At 44.1% G+C, this 16,647-nt stretch overlaps 1 protein-coding gene across 5 annotated transcripts in view; it reads right to left on the bottom strand.

Annotated features, from left to right (window-relative positions):
* Positions 1-15,579, bottom strand: part of LOC147016570 (long-chain-fatty-acid--CoA ligase ACSBG2-like) — a 100,129-nt gene extending 84,550 nt beyond the window's left edge. For 2 of the 5 annotated variants that reach the window (XM_085845350.1, XM_085845356.1), the window contains exon 1: positions 15,494-15,579. In XM_085845350.1, coding sequence (XP_085701476.1) covers positions 15,494-15,500 — 7 coding nt within the window. In that variant the 5' untranslated portion in view covers positions 15,501-15,579. Of the gene's footprint in view, positions 1-23; positions 397-2,089; positions 2,228-11,879; positions 12,140-15,493 lie in introns of those variants that run through there. The other 3 variants (XM_085845352.1, XM_085845353.1, XM_085845351.1) reach the window with 3 other exon arrangements.
* Between the last annotated feature and the right edge of the window lie 1,068 nt (positions 15,580-16,647).

The following is a 16,647-nucleotide window of genomic DNA, read 5'->3' as shown; positions in this document are numbered from 1 at the left end:
TAACCCAATGGTGAAGATCTTACGTGGTATCGAAGGCGTGAATTCAAGAGTGGTTTCCGCAACTTCCCCAGAAATGCTGCCTTTGACAACCATGTCGACCTTCGTTTCCACCACCCCCCACCCCCTTCGTTGCGCACACTTTTACGTTCGACTCAGCCAACTGCAAGCATATCCCAGGATGCTTCCCAGGAGGCAGCACATGGAGCCAGTCCCACCCTCTTCCTTGGGATGATACGTCATCCTAATATGGTACGTATTGGGGATATGCTAAGCAGGACGTACGATCCCACATTAGGTTTTAAGACGGCACAGGTGGCCAACGGTTCACCATCAGTTTACCCGCCAAAACAATGTGTGTGACTTTGTGATTATTCAACATATTTACTGTTCACTGCTCAAAGCTTGCAGCTGTGAAAACCGAGTCATGCAATATCCTGATTGAGATATATTACCAGGTGCTAATCTCGGGTGTTGTAGCCATAACCAGGCAGATTTACATGGAGATCCAAAAGAAAACTGCAACTGCAACTGCAACTGCAACTGCAACTGCAACTGCAACTGCAGCCGCAACTGCAGCCGCAGCCACAGCCAAAAGAAAACACACAGCCACTTTCTGCTTTGTAAGAAAGTCTTTCATAAAGGCACAGATTAGAATATATTGATAAATATTCAATAAATTAATCATATATCTCATTGGTTCAAGATAAGCAAACCCTGGTGTTGTGTTGTAGCCACTTGGGGAGTTATAACCACGTCGCTGTAAAAAAAAAAAATCCGTTAAAGAAGAGAGCTCGTGCCTTAGTTCAAATAATTAAATAAATATAATCCTACAAGAAGAAGAAGAAGAGGAAGTAGTAGTAAAAGAAGTACAAGGAGATGATCAATGACAGTAGAAAGTTGGATTTTTGACATTCACAGAATATTTTGACGTCATTATATCGTTTTTATTTCAGGAAGCATGCAAGAACATCAAACAAAGAATGTAAACAAAAAGCTATTTGTTTCGAGCTGCCTGGATCAAACTTAGTCAACAACAACTGAGTTATCAAGATCCCCCACCCCCACCCCCACGGTAAACCGATAGCTGGACGAGTTTGTGTTTGCCATGAGATAATAAGGTCGTAAAGACACGTTTTAATGCTTAAACGATTCATATAAAACCAACAGGTTTAATAATAATAATAATTATAAACGACGATATACAAGGAAATGGGCGAACAATTAACAACTAAATTACGAGAGGATATAAGAAAAGGTAATAAGAGAGGAACGTCACAAAAGAAAAACAAACAAATAAAGAAACAATTAAATATGAATTAATTATAATACGTCATGATGACGATGCATGAGGCGGGGAGCTTCGTCCAATCAATGCCCTGCACGTCGAAACACGCGCGAAAGGGCGTCGTTGACCGAAAGTTACCTCAACTCTGGAAACCAGGGCAAAGGCCGTTCACGGGAATGGAGGCGTGGTGCGCAGATGTCGCCACTGTGGGGATTTCGACGAAACTTGTGGGGGCGGAACACGGAGCGTCCTTCCAGTAACACACACACACACACACACACACACACACACACACACACACACACACACACACACACACACACACACACACACACACACACACACACACACACACACACACACACACACACACACACACACACACACACACACAGAGACAGAGAGACAGAGAGACAGAGAGACAGAGAGACAGAGAGACAGAGAGACAGAGAGACAGAGAGACAGAGAGACAGAGAGACAGAACGAGAACTTCGCTCCAAACATTCCCCCCATTGCTCACACGACTAGCCGCGTATGAAGCAAACGTACAGGCGGTGTGTGCTTGATTAATAATATAATATAATATATAATTAATTAATTAATTAATGAACGAACGAACGAGTGTACGAATGAGTTGACTTTAATAAAAGGAGCTTCGATGCCTGAGGAGGCCGTTTAACCCTCGTATCAAGGCATGCGCTGACATTGCCGATTTATGGTTGTTTGTCCGGTTTTTAAATGCTGAGCAACAAGCAAGGAATGAAGACTTGCAAATTAAAAAAAAAATAATTACGATGACTTCACCGGGATTCGAACCACCAGCCACGTTTTCTCAACTCAAGGAGGACGCTCCACGAGGACGCTCCACGAGTACGCTCGAACCGTTGCACCACCGAGCGGCCACCACCTCACTGTAAAACGTCAGGGGTGCTTCGGTTTTACTTTCAGGGTTTTGTACAGTGTGAGTGTTTATAGGTGACCCATGATATCATAAACGTCCTATCTGTGCACCCCACACAACTCCCCTTTCACAAAACGCTGTGTTCACCCCCCACAACATGACGACGTGCTACACTCAACTGGTGTACCACGTCAAACGATCCAACACGACCTCGACACGTTCAGATAGGGGACAAAACGGGATCACGTCCATCCGCGGATGATCTGCCCGTCGAACGGTTCAAATACTGGGCACACACGTGGACGCATGCCGAGGAAAATGGACAAAAAGAGCTTGATGCCCACGACCCATGATGCTCCAACATGTGAGCAAGTAATTAATTTCGTGGTATCGAGTGACCTTGAAGTGCAAACCCATGAAGACGCTGCACATCCACATTTAATGTGCCTTTTGAGGAAATTATTTTAAAGCCAAAGAAATATAGAGGAGGCTGTCTGCAGGTGAGTGTGTAGGTGCTGTCTGAAGCTGAGCGTGCAGGTGTTGTCCGAAGCCGAACGTTCAGGTGCTCTCTGAAGCTGAGCGTGCAGGTTCTGTCTGAAGCTTAATGTGCAGTTGCTGTCTGAAGCTGAGCGTGCAGGTGCTGTCTGAAGCTGAGCGTGCAGGTTCTGTCTGAAGCTGAACGTTCAGGTGCTGTCTGAAGCTTATGGTGCAGGTGCTGTCTGAAGCTGAATGTGCAGGTACTATCTGAAGCTGAGCGTGCAGGTTCTGTCTGAAGCTGAACGTGCAGGTGCTCTCTGAAGCTGAACGTTCAGGTGCTCTCTGAAGCTGAACGTTCAGGTGCTCTCTGAAGCTGAACATGCAGTTGCTGTCTGAAGCTGAACGTGCAGTTGCTGTCTGAAGCTGAACGTGCAGTTTATGTCTGAAACTGAGCGTGCAGGTTCTCTCTGAAGCTGAACGTGCAGGTGCTGTCTGAAGCTGAACGTGCAGTTTCTGTCTGAAACTGAGCATGCAGGTTCTCTCTGAAGCTGAGCGTGCAGGTTCTGTCTAAAGCTGAATGTGCAGGTGCTCTCTGAAGCTGAACATTCAGGTGCTCTCTGAAGCTGAACGTTCAGGTGCTCTCTGAAGCTGAACGTGCAGTTTCTGTCTGAAGCTGAACGTGCAGTTGCTGTCTGAAGCTGAACGTGCAGTTGCTGTCTGAAGCTGAACGTGCAGTTTCTGTCTGAAACTGAGCGTGCAGGTTCTCTCTGAAGCTGAACGTGCAGGTGCTCTCTGAAGCTGAACGTGCAGTTTCTGTCTGAAGCTGAGCGTGCAGTTGCTGTCTGAAGCTGAACGTGCAGTTTCTGTCTGAAACTGAGCATGCAGGTGCTCTCTGAAGCTGAACATGCAGTTGCTGTCTGAAGCTGAACGTGCAGTTGCTGTCTGAAGCTGAACGTGCAGTTTCTGTCTGAAACTGAGCGTGCAGGTTCTCTCTGAAGCTGAACGTGCAGGTTCTCTCTGAAGCTGAACGTGCAGTTTCTGTCTGAAACTGAGCATGCAGGTTCTCTCTGAAGCTGAGCGTGCAGGTTCTGTCTAAAGCTGAATGTGCAGGTGCTCTCTGAAGCTGAACATTCAGGTGCTCTCTGAAGCTGAACGTTCAGGTGCTCTCTGAAGCTGAACGTGCAGTTTCTGTCTGAAGCTGAACGTGCAGTTGCTGTCTGAAGCTGAACGTGCAGTTGCTGTCTGAAGCTGAACGTGCAGTTTCTGTCTGAAACTGAGCGTGCAGGTTCTCTCTGAAGCTGAACGTGCAGGTGCTCTCTGAAGCTGAACGTGCAGTTTCTGTCTGAAGCTGAGCGTGCAGTTGCTGTCTGAAGCTGAACGTGCAGTTTCTGTCTGAAACTGAGCATGCAGGTGCTCTCTGAAGCTGAACATGCAGTTGCTGTCTGAAGCTGAACGTGCAGTTGCTGTCTGAAGCTGAACGTGCAGTTTCTGTCTGAAACTGAGCGTGCAGGTTCTCTCTGAAGCTGAACGTGCAGGTTCTCTCTGAAGCTGAACGTGCAGTTTCTGTCTGAAACTGAGCATGCAGGTTCTCTCTGAAGCTGAGCGTGCAGGTTCTGTCTAAAGCTGAATGTGCAGGTGCTCTCTGAAGCTGAACGTTCAGGTGCTCTCTGAAGCTGAACGTTCAGGTGCTCTCTGAAGCTGAACGTTCAGGTGCTCTCTGAAGCTGAACGTTCAGGTGCTCTCTGAAGCTGAACATGCAGTTGCTGTCTGAAGCTGAACGTGCAGTTTCTGTCTGAAGCTGAGCGTGCAGGTTCTGTCTGAAGCTGAACGTGCAGTTTCTGTCTGAAGCTGAGCATGCAGGTTCTGTCTGAAGCTGAATGTTCAGGTGCTGTCTGAAGGTGAATGTGAAGGTGCTTTCTGAAGCTGAACGTGTAGGTGTTGTCTGAAGCTGAATGTTCTGAAGCTGAACCCTAACAGCTTTTAAATAAGCTATTTAATTGTAAGTTAAAAGTTTTTAGGATAATTCGTAAATGCTCTTAGTTAATGAAAAAAAGTATTTTTACTTCTGCTTTTTATGAAGTTTTAAAAAGTGCTGTAGCAAAATGTTTATAGCTCTAAACACAGTAACACAGTTCAGCTCTTTGTTTTTTTAATCATAAATTTCTTCCCACTACTTTTCAAGGTTTATGGTGTGGGGGGGGGGGGGGGGGAGCTCTACTACCTTAATGTCCCAGGGCCTGTTAAACATCAATCCGACCCTGTGTTGATGGTCCTGTTGAGACCGTGTTGGAGCTGACTGACTCGTACGAAGTTGGGTTGGACTTGCAGCACCTTGATAATGGGGATGGTGCTGAACAGGGTCGAGCAAATTTGGTGGAGCCAATGTTTGAACCATTTGCAGGACATGTCATGGAGAGCGACGGTGGCGTTGATGTGTCAAGTACCGAGCAAGCGACTAGTTCAGAAACATTCGAAAGTGAGCTTGCTGATGTAAACTCTGGAGAGAGAACTGCCCAATTTGAAGAAGTGCAAGACGGGTCAACAGGCACAGACGGACCTCAAGAGGAAGGGCATGATGCTTGTCAAATGGACCAGGGCGAAGGTGATGTATTTGAAATGAATTCGCAGGGCCAATCTCAGAGTTCAGATTTTGATGACAGTTGTGAAGGCCAACTACTCGGTTTATAAATCTAGTGGAAGTGATACCAAGGCAGAGGATTGGATTGTGACAAGTTTGGTGCTTCTCGTTGTTGTGATGCAGATGGTACAGCTGTATTGAGAGTGTATCTACAGAAATGTTTTTTGGTGATTGTATGGTAGGCAGTGATGCATTGGATGCTGTGAAGGAAAAGGACATTGAAGTTGCGAAGGTGCTGGATGAGGAAAGTGATCTTCCTGAAGCACTTCTTCCCAAACTTGGCACCTACAGGAAGGCAAGTCCTGAAGTTTGTTTTGTTGAGCCAGGATTGGAGAAATCCCAAGAAGGAAGTGTTGAGGAGGAGAGTTGCAGCAGCTGTAACTTTCCGTAAGTTGAGCAAGAGGCTCATCTTGAAACGAACCAAAGTAAATCAAGTTCAAGCTTTGAGGAGAAAATGCCCCCACTTGGTGCGAATGTTGAAGATTTTGGTGATGAAGATGATGCCTGGAATTTTTCATTGGATGGACTTGCATGACTGATGTACCCCAGGAATCCCTTCTGGATGTCAGACCGATAGATTCTTCAGCAAGGTATGTTGCGGAGAAACAGGTGGATGAACTGCGTGACGAAGGTGAATTGCCAAATACTGGACTTGTTGGCAATGAGAACTGTGCTGACCTTTGTAAGGAATCTCTGCTGATAGAGAGCTTATGCCAGGAGAACAGAGCATTGCGTGTTGAATTGCAGTCATTCAAGAGCGAAGCCCAGAGAGTGACAGAGCTTGAAAAGACATCGGTGGGTAGAAAATCGGAACTTGACAAACATCCAAATCCTCGATCTTTTCTACCCCCGTTAATCCACCCCAAGCCCACCTCCTTCAAATTCCCTGCTTTCCTTCCTGAAAGTCCCTGTAATCTCCATCTTGTATTCCCCATGTTCCTCACGCCATCCCTCTCCCTTCCACAGATCTCCTAATGTCTCTGCTCCCCACTGTGTTGTCCTTCCCACTCCCGCCCCTCTTGTCTCATGCCCCCCCCCCTTTGCTGTGTGTTAGCTCTCATGCGAGCCTCGACAAGGTATACAAAAAAAAAATCACAGCAGAGTGTAGAACTCCAGCTATTGCAAAAATTCTTAGCTGACAAGACACAGGATTTGAGAAATCTATGTCTACCAAATCCTGGAAGAGGATGCAGGCTTCTGGGAGTGGATGAGAGAAATTTGGGTCTACTGGATTCTGGAGGGGGATGCAGGCATCGATCCTGCTGCCTCTCGCAAGAATGTTTTTAGACAGTTCCTGTGGCTGATCTGATTCGTTGACGCCTCATCGAGGGTGTGCTTAAAGTCTACAATTGCACCCTATCACTACTAGCCAGCTTGATCTGCAAGATTTTGGAGTGATAGGCAAATTAAAAATAAATAAATAAACAAACAAGTTTGGGACCCAGGGAGTTTGAAAGCAACGGATCCATAGGGGTGGATAAAAAGAGTGTGAAGAAAATTAGAAGGGGTGGATGACACTCTTAGACCCGACGAACCTGTGACGACTTACACTTAGGGTAAAGTGTTTTGAATCTACTGTCCCAAGGGTTCAATTTTGCTTCAAAATTGGGACATGGGTAATTGGTATGAGAGCGAGCGAGAGTGACTCAATGGCCAGTAAAGGGATTGGTGTGGAAACCAGAATTGTCTTGTGATGTCGATGCCTGTTATGTGTTACAAATGGAGTTGTTTTTGGAGAATGAATGCGAATTATAACATGTAAGCAGGCCATGGCAGTGTAGGAACATGATCACCATTTTGCATTGCATTGTTTGAGACTTGAATGACAGTGGGAGAGGAAATGAGATGTTGGATTGTGTGGGTGGGGAAGATATGTGGGTCCGCAGGAATGGATCAAGCTCTGGAGGAGCGTTGACTGCGGCTCCCCCTGAGGTCATTTGTCCTTGGCAGCTGGTAGTGTCTGAGGCTGTGTGAGAGCCTGGATGTGTATGAAGCTGCGAGAGAGCCTGGCTCCGTGGAGAAATGGAGACCTGTCATTGAGGAGGGTCTGATTTTGGCGACCAGTGGCCTCTCTCTATGGAGTGCAGCCTGTGGCTGCTGGTTGCATGATTGGTTGGGACACGGCTATGCTGCTGATGCAGTGTCCCCCTTACCAGTACACTGGTGCTCATTTTGCCGACCTCGGAAGGATGACAGGCTGAGTCAACCTCCTGGTGTATTTTTTAATTCAGCGGCCAACGGGGCTTGAACTCAGGACCCTAGGATCCCAAGCCACCACCCTAACCACTAAGGCAACACCAGGCTAGGCAACCAGTGGTAAGGAAACCCCTAGCAACCCGTATGAGGCTGTGTGAGAGCCTGGATGTGAGGAGACCCTCCTCTTGCGAGGCGTACAGTAAAAGAGCTGTTTGGCTGTCAGTGACCGAATAATTGAAGGGGGGGGGGCAAAGAAGTCGGAAGTCGGGCGACTTGTTGTTGGGCTGCGGACACCCTGACCGGAAGTGTCCCCACCATTATTGTTGTACGGTACCTCCCCGCTGCCCAGTTGAGTGTGTATCACACATATGTGTAATAACATTTAAGCCATGGTCTTGCAGGGTTGGAATGAATGATTTATATTAGATTTAAATGTGTGAGTGAGTAAGTGAGGGAAAGTTCACTGGATCCACATCACTAACCTGTACCGGATTGACAGGGCTCAGGGCAATTTGAAATAGGTAAATTGGGATGGCTCCGCAGGTAATGTTGGGTATCGTGGCATCCACCAATGAACGCAGTCTTTAGAAGGTGGTTGTACAAACGTTAAAATGTTGTTTTTGGTTAATTCTCATACACATTCTATATTTCACACATCACCCCCACCCCACCGTGTGTGTGTGTGTGTGTGTGTGTGTGTGTGTGTGTGTGTGTGTGTGTGTGTGTGTGTGTGTGTGTGTGTGTGTGTGTGTGTGTGTGTGTGTGTGCTTCCATCTATCTACTGGGTACACCCTTTCACCTCTGGGGTTCACTCACACTTAACATAAAGGGTGTCCTCTCCCCTAAAGCATAGTTTTGCACTTTGCCCCACCTCCTGCCCCTACCTCCACTCCCATTACCCCAATCACCCCCTACTGTGTACGTTTCTTCTGATTCACCAGCCACACCTTTTGACAGATGGGGCTCAAACTTGCCACGAAGACTGTTCACTCAGCCAGGGTGGTTTTGCACTACAATCATCACCCCAAACCCCTCACACACCCCCATACCATGTTTGTGTGCTTACATATACCAGGTAAACCCTTTCACCCATGGGGCTCACTCACACTTTGCACGAAGAGTGTCCACTTCCCCAGGAGTGCTCCCATTACCCCCTTACTGTGTGTTACCAGTCATATCCTTTGACACATGGTGCCCAAACTTGGTATCAAGAGTGTTCATTCTCCCAAGGATGGTTTTGCAGGATGTCCTGCTTCTCCAGCAATGCTCAACCCCAGCCCTCAGCCACATAAACCTACAAAGACTGCATACATCTACATAGAAGGAGGAGGAGGAGGAGATTGGGACCATACACTGTGCAGAGCGTTGGTGATGCTTTCGCAGTCTCCCTGGCTCTTGGGCACAATCCTATACAAGCAGTCTCCTCGCCACTCCGACACAGGATACCAGCAAGCTGGCACTCATTTTGCCAACCTCAGAAGGATGACAGGCCAAGTTAACCCCACCTGGTATTAATTCAACAGCTGAGTGCGATTTGAACTCAGGACCCTAGGATCCAAAGGCCACCACCCGAACCATTAAGCCAACACCAGGTATATCTGCATAAACCAGCAGAAAAATTATATATTTTCACATAATTCAACCTTGAATAACACTGCATATATTTCCCGGATGTACTGAACAATGCGTGTGGCAGAATTGCCGAGACATGATGCTAACAGTGTAAGACACCAGCCTCACAGCCACGGATTTCCATACCCCCCCCCCAGAGGGGGTGTACACCCCCCCTAAATTATCTCAACACTCCCCTAGATCTCTTGCAGTAAAGTATTATATAGCCCCTAGATCCCCCCCCCCAACCCCAACTTAAATTTTTGGGGTTAAACACCCTCCCAACCTGAATTTCTTGGCAAACCACTGCCCACAGCTACGTTCATTAATCTACACTAGTGTGGATCAGCGCACTTTGCATGCCTCACCACACATCCCTGCAGTGGATGGTGCTGGGGGGGGGGGTGGTGGGGAGGATGACAAATATATTTTGTGCTCTGACTGAATATATGCTGGAAATCAGAAGTAAGAACCCAACACGTATAAATAAAAAGGAACTCAACACAAATTATGTGATTTTAAATAAATGATCAGTAAGAACTGGAAAGGAAGGTCAACACAAGTTTATCAAAAACTGCATGGAAAATTCAAACTGCCAACTTTACAGAGCAAACGTGCCCCCAACTCACCGCTTACCTTGCTCTTCCGGCAGGTGTTTACTTCATATGTTTCCTTTTGCCCATATCTCGATCTCGATGGCAATTAATCAAGTCAACTGAACAAAACAATTAGCGCTGACAAATCCAGGTCAGTCACAACGGTGTTTCTTAGATTCGCTTGACACATATAAACAACATGGCAGAATTTGTTCAAGAAATTTTGAAGACGAAGAAGCCGTTTTGGTCACAAGTATACATATGTAACCAAAATATGTTCGCTCCATTATAATAAGACAGACTAGTGCAAAAGCTCATTATAATGATGGGTGTTTCCAATGAAACTCTGCTTTCACATGACTATAAACAAATCCCAAGGACAAAGCCTCAAGATTGTCGATGGAGGTGTCCAAGGGCCTCCGCAGTTGCATTTTATCCTCTGTCGACATTGCAGTTCCTCATTTTCATTGCGGTACATGTAATCAAAACAATTTCCTACCGTTCACCACGTTTTGACTTTGCTACTCTAACAAATAGTTACTCAGGTGTGGGTGTGTGGGTGTGCGTTTATGTTCTGATTCACCGGCCACACCATCTGAACGAAGGGGCTCGAAATTGGCATCGAGTGTGTCCATTCCTCCATGATGGTTTTGCACTTTTACCTTCCTCCACCCCAACACCCCAAGCCTCCCACAATCCCACGAATTTCCATCCTCACTCCCAAACTCAGGTTCACCAGGTATCTCCCCCACTCCACTTTCTACCCCCATGTTCCCCCCCTCCCTTCACCAACCCTCTCCCATTTCTCCCTGACCCAACCCACTCAACTTCCCCCCACATACTATGATTTCCCCAGGTGTAGAACAGCTATTTCAGCTACTATGTAATTACATGGAAGACTGAAGTGACTCCACGTTGAAAGCAAGTATTTGTGTCGACAGTTTTATAATCTAGATCAACCAGCACTGTTTCATATCCAAGCTCTGTTTCATAAATTCAAATCCGACTAATCTAGTTAAACTGCATTTGTAAAAGGAATGCGAAATGAGAAACAAAGAGCTGATTGTTACCTAAATCCACCGAAGCTGGACAGAGGTTATGCTTTCACAGTAACCCCTGACTGCTTGTCTGTTTGTCTGTCCGTCTGTGAGCAGGATATCTCAAAAAAGTTTTGGATGGATTCAGACAAAGTTTGGTGGACAGGTTGGATGCGTGACAAGGACAAATTGATTAGCTTTTGACGAAGATCTGAATCTAGAGACTAGAGTTTTTTAAACTGATTCTTCACCATTGAGAAATAGGACAAAAACAATATATAGCACGATATCTCAAAAAGTTACGGACGAGTTATGACAAAACTTGGTGGATGAGTTGGGTGGGTGACAAGAACAAGCCGATTAGATTTTGGAGGTCTGGATCCAGATCTGACCTATTATTGAGTTACAAAATGTAAAATGTTCAGCCTGGTGGAGGTATGCGCTCAACCGAGTGCCTTTCTCATTTCATATGTGGGTTGATACGAAAGATTATAGAACGTGGACCAAATCACCCAATTGCTGCAATTTATCATCTTGGAAATGCACCCCTAAATATTCTCTATTGTGAGTTGGAAACCTTCCAAACATTGGCAAACAAACAGTCCTTGCTGAGTCAACATAATATATAACCTTGAAATCCATTGTCCTTGGGTTCGCCAAGGACCAGTTTATTGCAGAACATCAGATCAAAACCAGTACAGGCCATTTTGTACTTGTAATTACAGACAGAAACTCTAAATTTTCAGACTTTCCACCAGAACCACAGTACAAGCTCAATTTATCAAACTTGGCCACAATGGAAGGAGAGAGAAAGAGGAGATTGGGACCACACTCTGTGCAGAGCGTTGGTGCTGCCTAAGCAGTCTCCTTGGCTATTGGGCACAATCCTGGACGGGTCGCCAGTCCGACACAGGATACCAGCAAGCTGGCACTCATTTTGCCGACCTCGAAAGGATGACACGCTGAGTCATCCCCACCTGGTATTAATTCAACAGCTGAGTGGGATTTGAACTCAGGACCCTAGGATCCAAAGCCCACCACCCTAACCATTAAGCCAACACCAGGCATACAATGGAAGGGGTCATTTATAAATGCAGCATTTCGGTCAAGCAGGTAACCTAGAGGTGTGCGCACTCACCTTTCGTCAAATGTTAGGCTTGGCCAGCCGGATCACGAAGAGTTGCATCAAAAATGTTCTCCGGCTAACTCCACAAGAAGGTGGAAATGATTAAGGTCGTTAAAGTAGCTGTAATAGTAGCAGTGGTAGTGAAAAGAAAACGCGTTGTTTACGGTATTACAGAGGACGAGTCAGATTACTCAAGTGAGACGGAAAACTCTCAAGTGTTTGGGTAGAACCAGTTCACCTCAATAGGATTTTGAAATACAGTACACTGCTAAAATTGCAATGGGACACCAACACCCCTACGCCCATTTATACGAGTTCCAATGACCTTTATCTTTTGCATCAAAAATAAATTCCACCCAAAGAACATAAACAAATGACAGAGAGACCAATATGTCCACTGTTAAAATACGACCACGTTTGTAATATTACCTCTTTGAATGTACAACCACCATTTAGGTTCTATCCCCATGTTACAAGAGTAGAACCTTGAGAAACAATGAGCACAGTTCAAAATTTCTGGTGGAATCAATCACAAAATAATCACTAAACTTAATCTGCAGAAATATGCCGTTCATTGACATCAGATGTATCTTACCTGTGCGGTATCGAGCTTTGCGATGTTTGAACAAACAGGCGGCCTCACGAGTGCATACATTTTAAAATGTTGATTATTAACCAACTACGAGAACCGTGGACCTGCCTCCCAGCTTTTCACTTGGATGACACAATATGAACTCCGTACACCCATAACCCTTGTTTTCTATCAAGCAGCATGATGGGGTCCAACTGACCTAACTATGCTCAGGCTCAAGGCAGCTAAAGCTTCCTTGGAGCACCAAAACTGCAGGCATGCTGGATCTGTTTGGGGAAAATTCAATCGCAATGGGATACGAGTCAGGTCCATTCAGCCCCAAAGTCTCAACCGACGTGATTAATGATTCACTGAAGGTTCTCAAATCTATTTACCAAGATTCTGATAGTGTATGTAAATTTACATGCAGGATGTATCTGATCATGTCCCCCAAATGTTTGATATTTGATATGACCAAGTGAATGTAAGCGTTCCATACAACCTGCTTATCATCCTAAACTTCCCCGTCCAAACAACAGTAAACTCTATATTCCTGCACCTTAGCACTATTACAAATACTTGATGCAGCCGACACACAAGAAACACAAGTACACAGCATACACGTACCAGACAAATCAAGAACCTCTCTCAAAATCTTGTCCCGGGTCCACAATGCAAAGCAAGCACGTTGTCCACGTCTGAATAAACCAGTCGCGAGGCTCTGTCCACACGGTGCTACATGGATGCTCTTTTCCTCTTCCTATTTTTAATCCTTTTTGACTGTATTTCAATAACTTCCTGATATTAAGAGGTTTCGTCTCGAGAATTGAACATGCAGTTCAGCCAGGCAGGAGTCCAAGCAAACCGGTTTCAATTCCAGAAAATACCAATTTAAACTAAACTCAGACTGATATTTACATTGAAAAACCAGAACCGGTAAATCTTAGCGAGGAATACGAAACAGATAAATGATGACACCATAAGTGTTTAATGCCAAATGATGACATCAGAAGTGAAGTGCTAAGCTATCTCGATACATGCTCATCAAGCAGATCCTGTGAACTTTTCTCAGGGATTTCACAGAATTTGAGAAAAAGTTGAAATACTTGAAAACAACAAAAAGTATCAGCAACACAGGGAAAATTGAATGCACAGACCTCGTGATCAAAAGTCAAAGCTCTGCAGCTTCAGATACAGCTAAGTGAAAATCAACCATCAGTTTTAATCAGTTATGTTGCCCGTACAGGTAAGAGCTTCTTTTGATTCACAGCAGTCAATATCTCCTACTCGTTTTTCATGGCAAAAGTGTATTCTGACAGCTGAAAGCACAATTGCATGCAAAAGCTAAGTCTGCTCTTTGAATACTCCCACTGCCAAACATGTCACTTCAATTTATCCACCCCTTGAACTTGCAGGTTTCTCACTCTCCTCTTTCTTTCAACCTGATTGTAGGGCCTTCAGACACTACAAAGGTTTTGGACCCACGATTCAGAAGGGTTTTGGGCTAAAATGGTCGAAACAACAGTGATGGATAGTGCCAAGCCGATAATCTGGATGGGCATTGATTTAAATACAAAAAGCCGAATAAATTCATCAGATATATATATATATATATATATATATATATATATATATATATATATATATATATATATATATATATACATATCTCTATCTCTTTCATTCCCTTGCTTATTGTGTCCAACTCTATTCCGATGGCTAGTACATTGCCTGTTTACCCTTTATCACTTTGCTCTTCCAAGAGTCTTGATCGTTTTGAAAAAATGTTTTGACCATAAAAGAAAATTGTGGAAAACTAGCTATTTATGGACTCTTAGGAAATATGAACACCAAGGGATTCATGGTCATAAATAACCCCACCTTATACAGTGGCTTTGTGTTATTTTATATTTCATTTTTGGTCTAGTTAGTTGTGGCATCGACTATGTCAATTTATATTCACAAACGATACATTAGACTAGCGATACATTCACAAACTAGCCCAGAATAGATTGAAATTTGGAAAGCACTTCACCAACCTTTTGGAGACCTTGTTTAAACTGAGATGTTCCACCAAGTCTCATTAAAAAAAAAACAGGAACGACTGAACTTATTCTTTTTACAACATGATTAAGCAGCGAGGAAGATAGGTCATGATAGTTTCCATTGGCTAAGAACATTAGGAGGGTAGGGGAGGGGTGACACCACTCCATCAGGCCTGGTGCTCTGGCTCAGGGCAGTAATTTGTAATCTGTTCAGTGCATCACCACACAATGGCCTATTCTAAGTGAAAGACGATGGCGGGTCTTTAAAGTCCACCAGCAAATTGAAACAGAAGGTACACTCCAGATTAACATCGAGTCGGAGAGACGGTGGCGTACTCATTAATACAACGAATGATCGACTTGGTTGTGTGTAAAGTTCGCCCTCTTGTGGAACATTATTCAACAGTAATGTCTAAAGAGCCATAAAGAAGCTTGGTCAAAATTTACAAAGGAATACAATCAACTGTTTTAAACAGTTAAGGCAGAATTAAAAATAAAGCGTAAACCCTTAAACTATGCCGGAGTGAAATTACTCCAATCTGGAAAAAGAAAGTTTCACTCAACAAACTTTTACAACTTCACAAACTCATGAAACTCAACAAACTTTTTAAACTCCACAACCCCTGTGACGACAATATTTTGAAACTCAACAAATATTTTAAAATTCGACAAACTTTTCACAGCTCAAATTCAACAAACTTTTAAAAACCCGACAAACTTTAAAGAAAAAACCCGTCAAACTTTTAAAAACCCATAAAAAAATCTCATTAAAAAAAAAACAAAAAAAACTCGACAAACTTTGAAAAACCCATCAAACTTTTTAAAACTCGACAAACTTTTAAAACCCATCAAACTTTTTAAAACGCGACAAACTTTTAAAAACCCATTTTAAAAATCTCATTTACAAAAAAATCAAAATAACGACAAAATTTAAAAAAAAAACACCAAACTTTTTGACTTCATCCCTACAATCTCCCAGCCGAATATTGCCTTATCAATGTTAAACTTACCAGGCATGATGCCGAAGTTAAGACTTGTGCTGTTGCGATTTACAAAAGCACCCGCAAGTTGAACATGCCTCCACTTATAAATCTGTAGCCAAAGTGTTGACGAGGTTGGCCAATGAGGATAAGCCGCAGTATGACCTTTAACACACATGCTGCTATCCCATTGAGCTTTGCATTACAGCAAGAGAGGTAATAGAACCCCCCTAGAAAACTGCCAAAAGGCCAAGAGGTCAACTATCACATCAGACGCTGAGCAAGCATAATTATTTTGTAGAAGATAAAGTTTCCTTCAAATTTGCCTCCTATACATAGTTCAACTTTCAGTCATGGGGTTATAACACCAGATGCAATTGGTGCAAAGTCTATTTGCTTTTAATTAAAACAATTAAACTCGTTTATAATGTCGATTAGCCTCATTGACATCCCATTATTGTAAATAAGCCTGGTGTTGGCTTCGTGGTTAGGGTGGTTGGCTTGGGATCTTAGTTGTGATCTTAGGATCCTGAGTTCAAACCCTGTTGGCTGCTGAATTAACAACAGGGGTTGTTGGTTGGCCGGTGGGGTTGACTCAGCCTGTCATCCTTTTGAGTTCGGTGAAATGAGTACTGGTGATAGGGGCACAGCATCAGTGGCATCGTTGTGCCCCAACAAAATAATAGCTACCTGGAAACCAAACTGACATATGCAAGAAGAAGATTATAAATGCAAGTTTTGGGGATATTGGGTGTTGTAGTAAAAGTTAATATTAATGAATTATTGTTATTGGAATACGATTTTACATGTGTATCACATGCAACACCAAGGACATGAGGAGAGCTCAATGTACCTGGACATTAATTAGAGGGATTTGATTTGTTAATTGACAAATTAACAGCATTGTATTGGGAGGCTTCACCGAATGAAGTTGGTTTGATTGTTTTGTTTATTTGCATATTTTTGAGAGATAAGTGGTGTAAGATGTTGGATGGGCTTACTCCATATTCTTGAACTGGAAAGGACAGAAATGAATAGTCCCAAGTGGGACAGATGCTCATCTCCCAATGGAGTATGGTTGTAGTTGGGCTGCATTCGGTGACAAAAATGTTTTTAGGGGTCTGGGAGGGTTTTAGGGAACTCAAGGGTCTTAGGGTTAAAAATGGTCTTTTTAAACTTAAGGT

Source organism: Eptatretus burgeri, chromosome 11 (genome assembly GCF_056783735.1).
Source record: "Eptatretus burgeri isolate ZD-2024b chromosome 11, Ebu_testis_v1, whole genome shotgun sequence".
In the NCBI taxonomy this organism is placed as follows: Eukaryota; Metazoa; Chordata; class Myxini; order Myxiniformes; family Myxinidae; genus Eptatretus; species Eptatretus burgeri.
The sequence above is the reverse complement of the archived record's forward strand: the minus strand, read 5'-3'. Positions and strand labels throughout refer to the sequence as shown.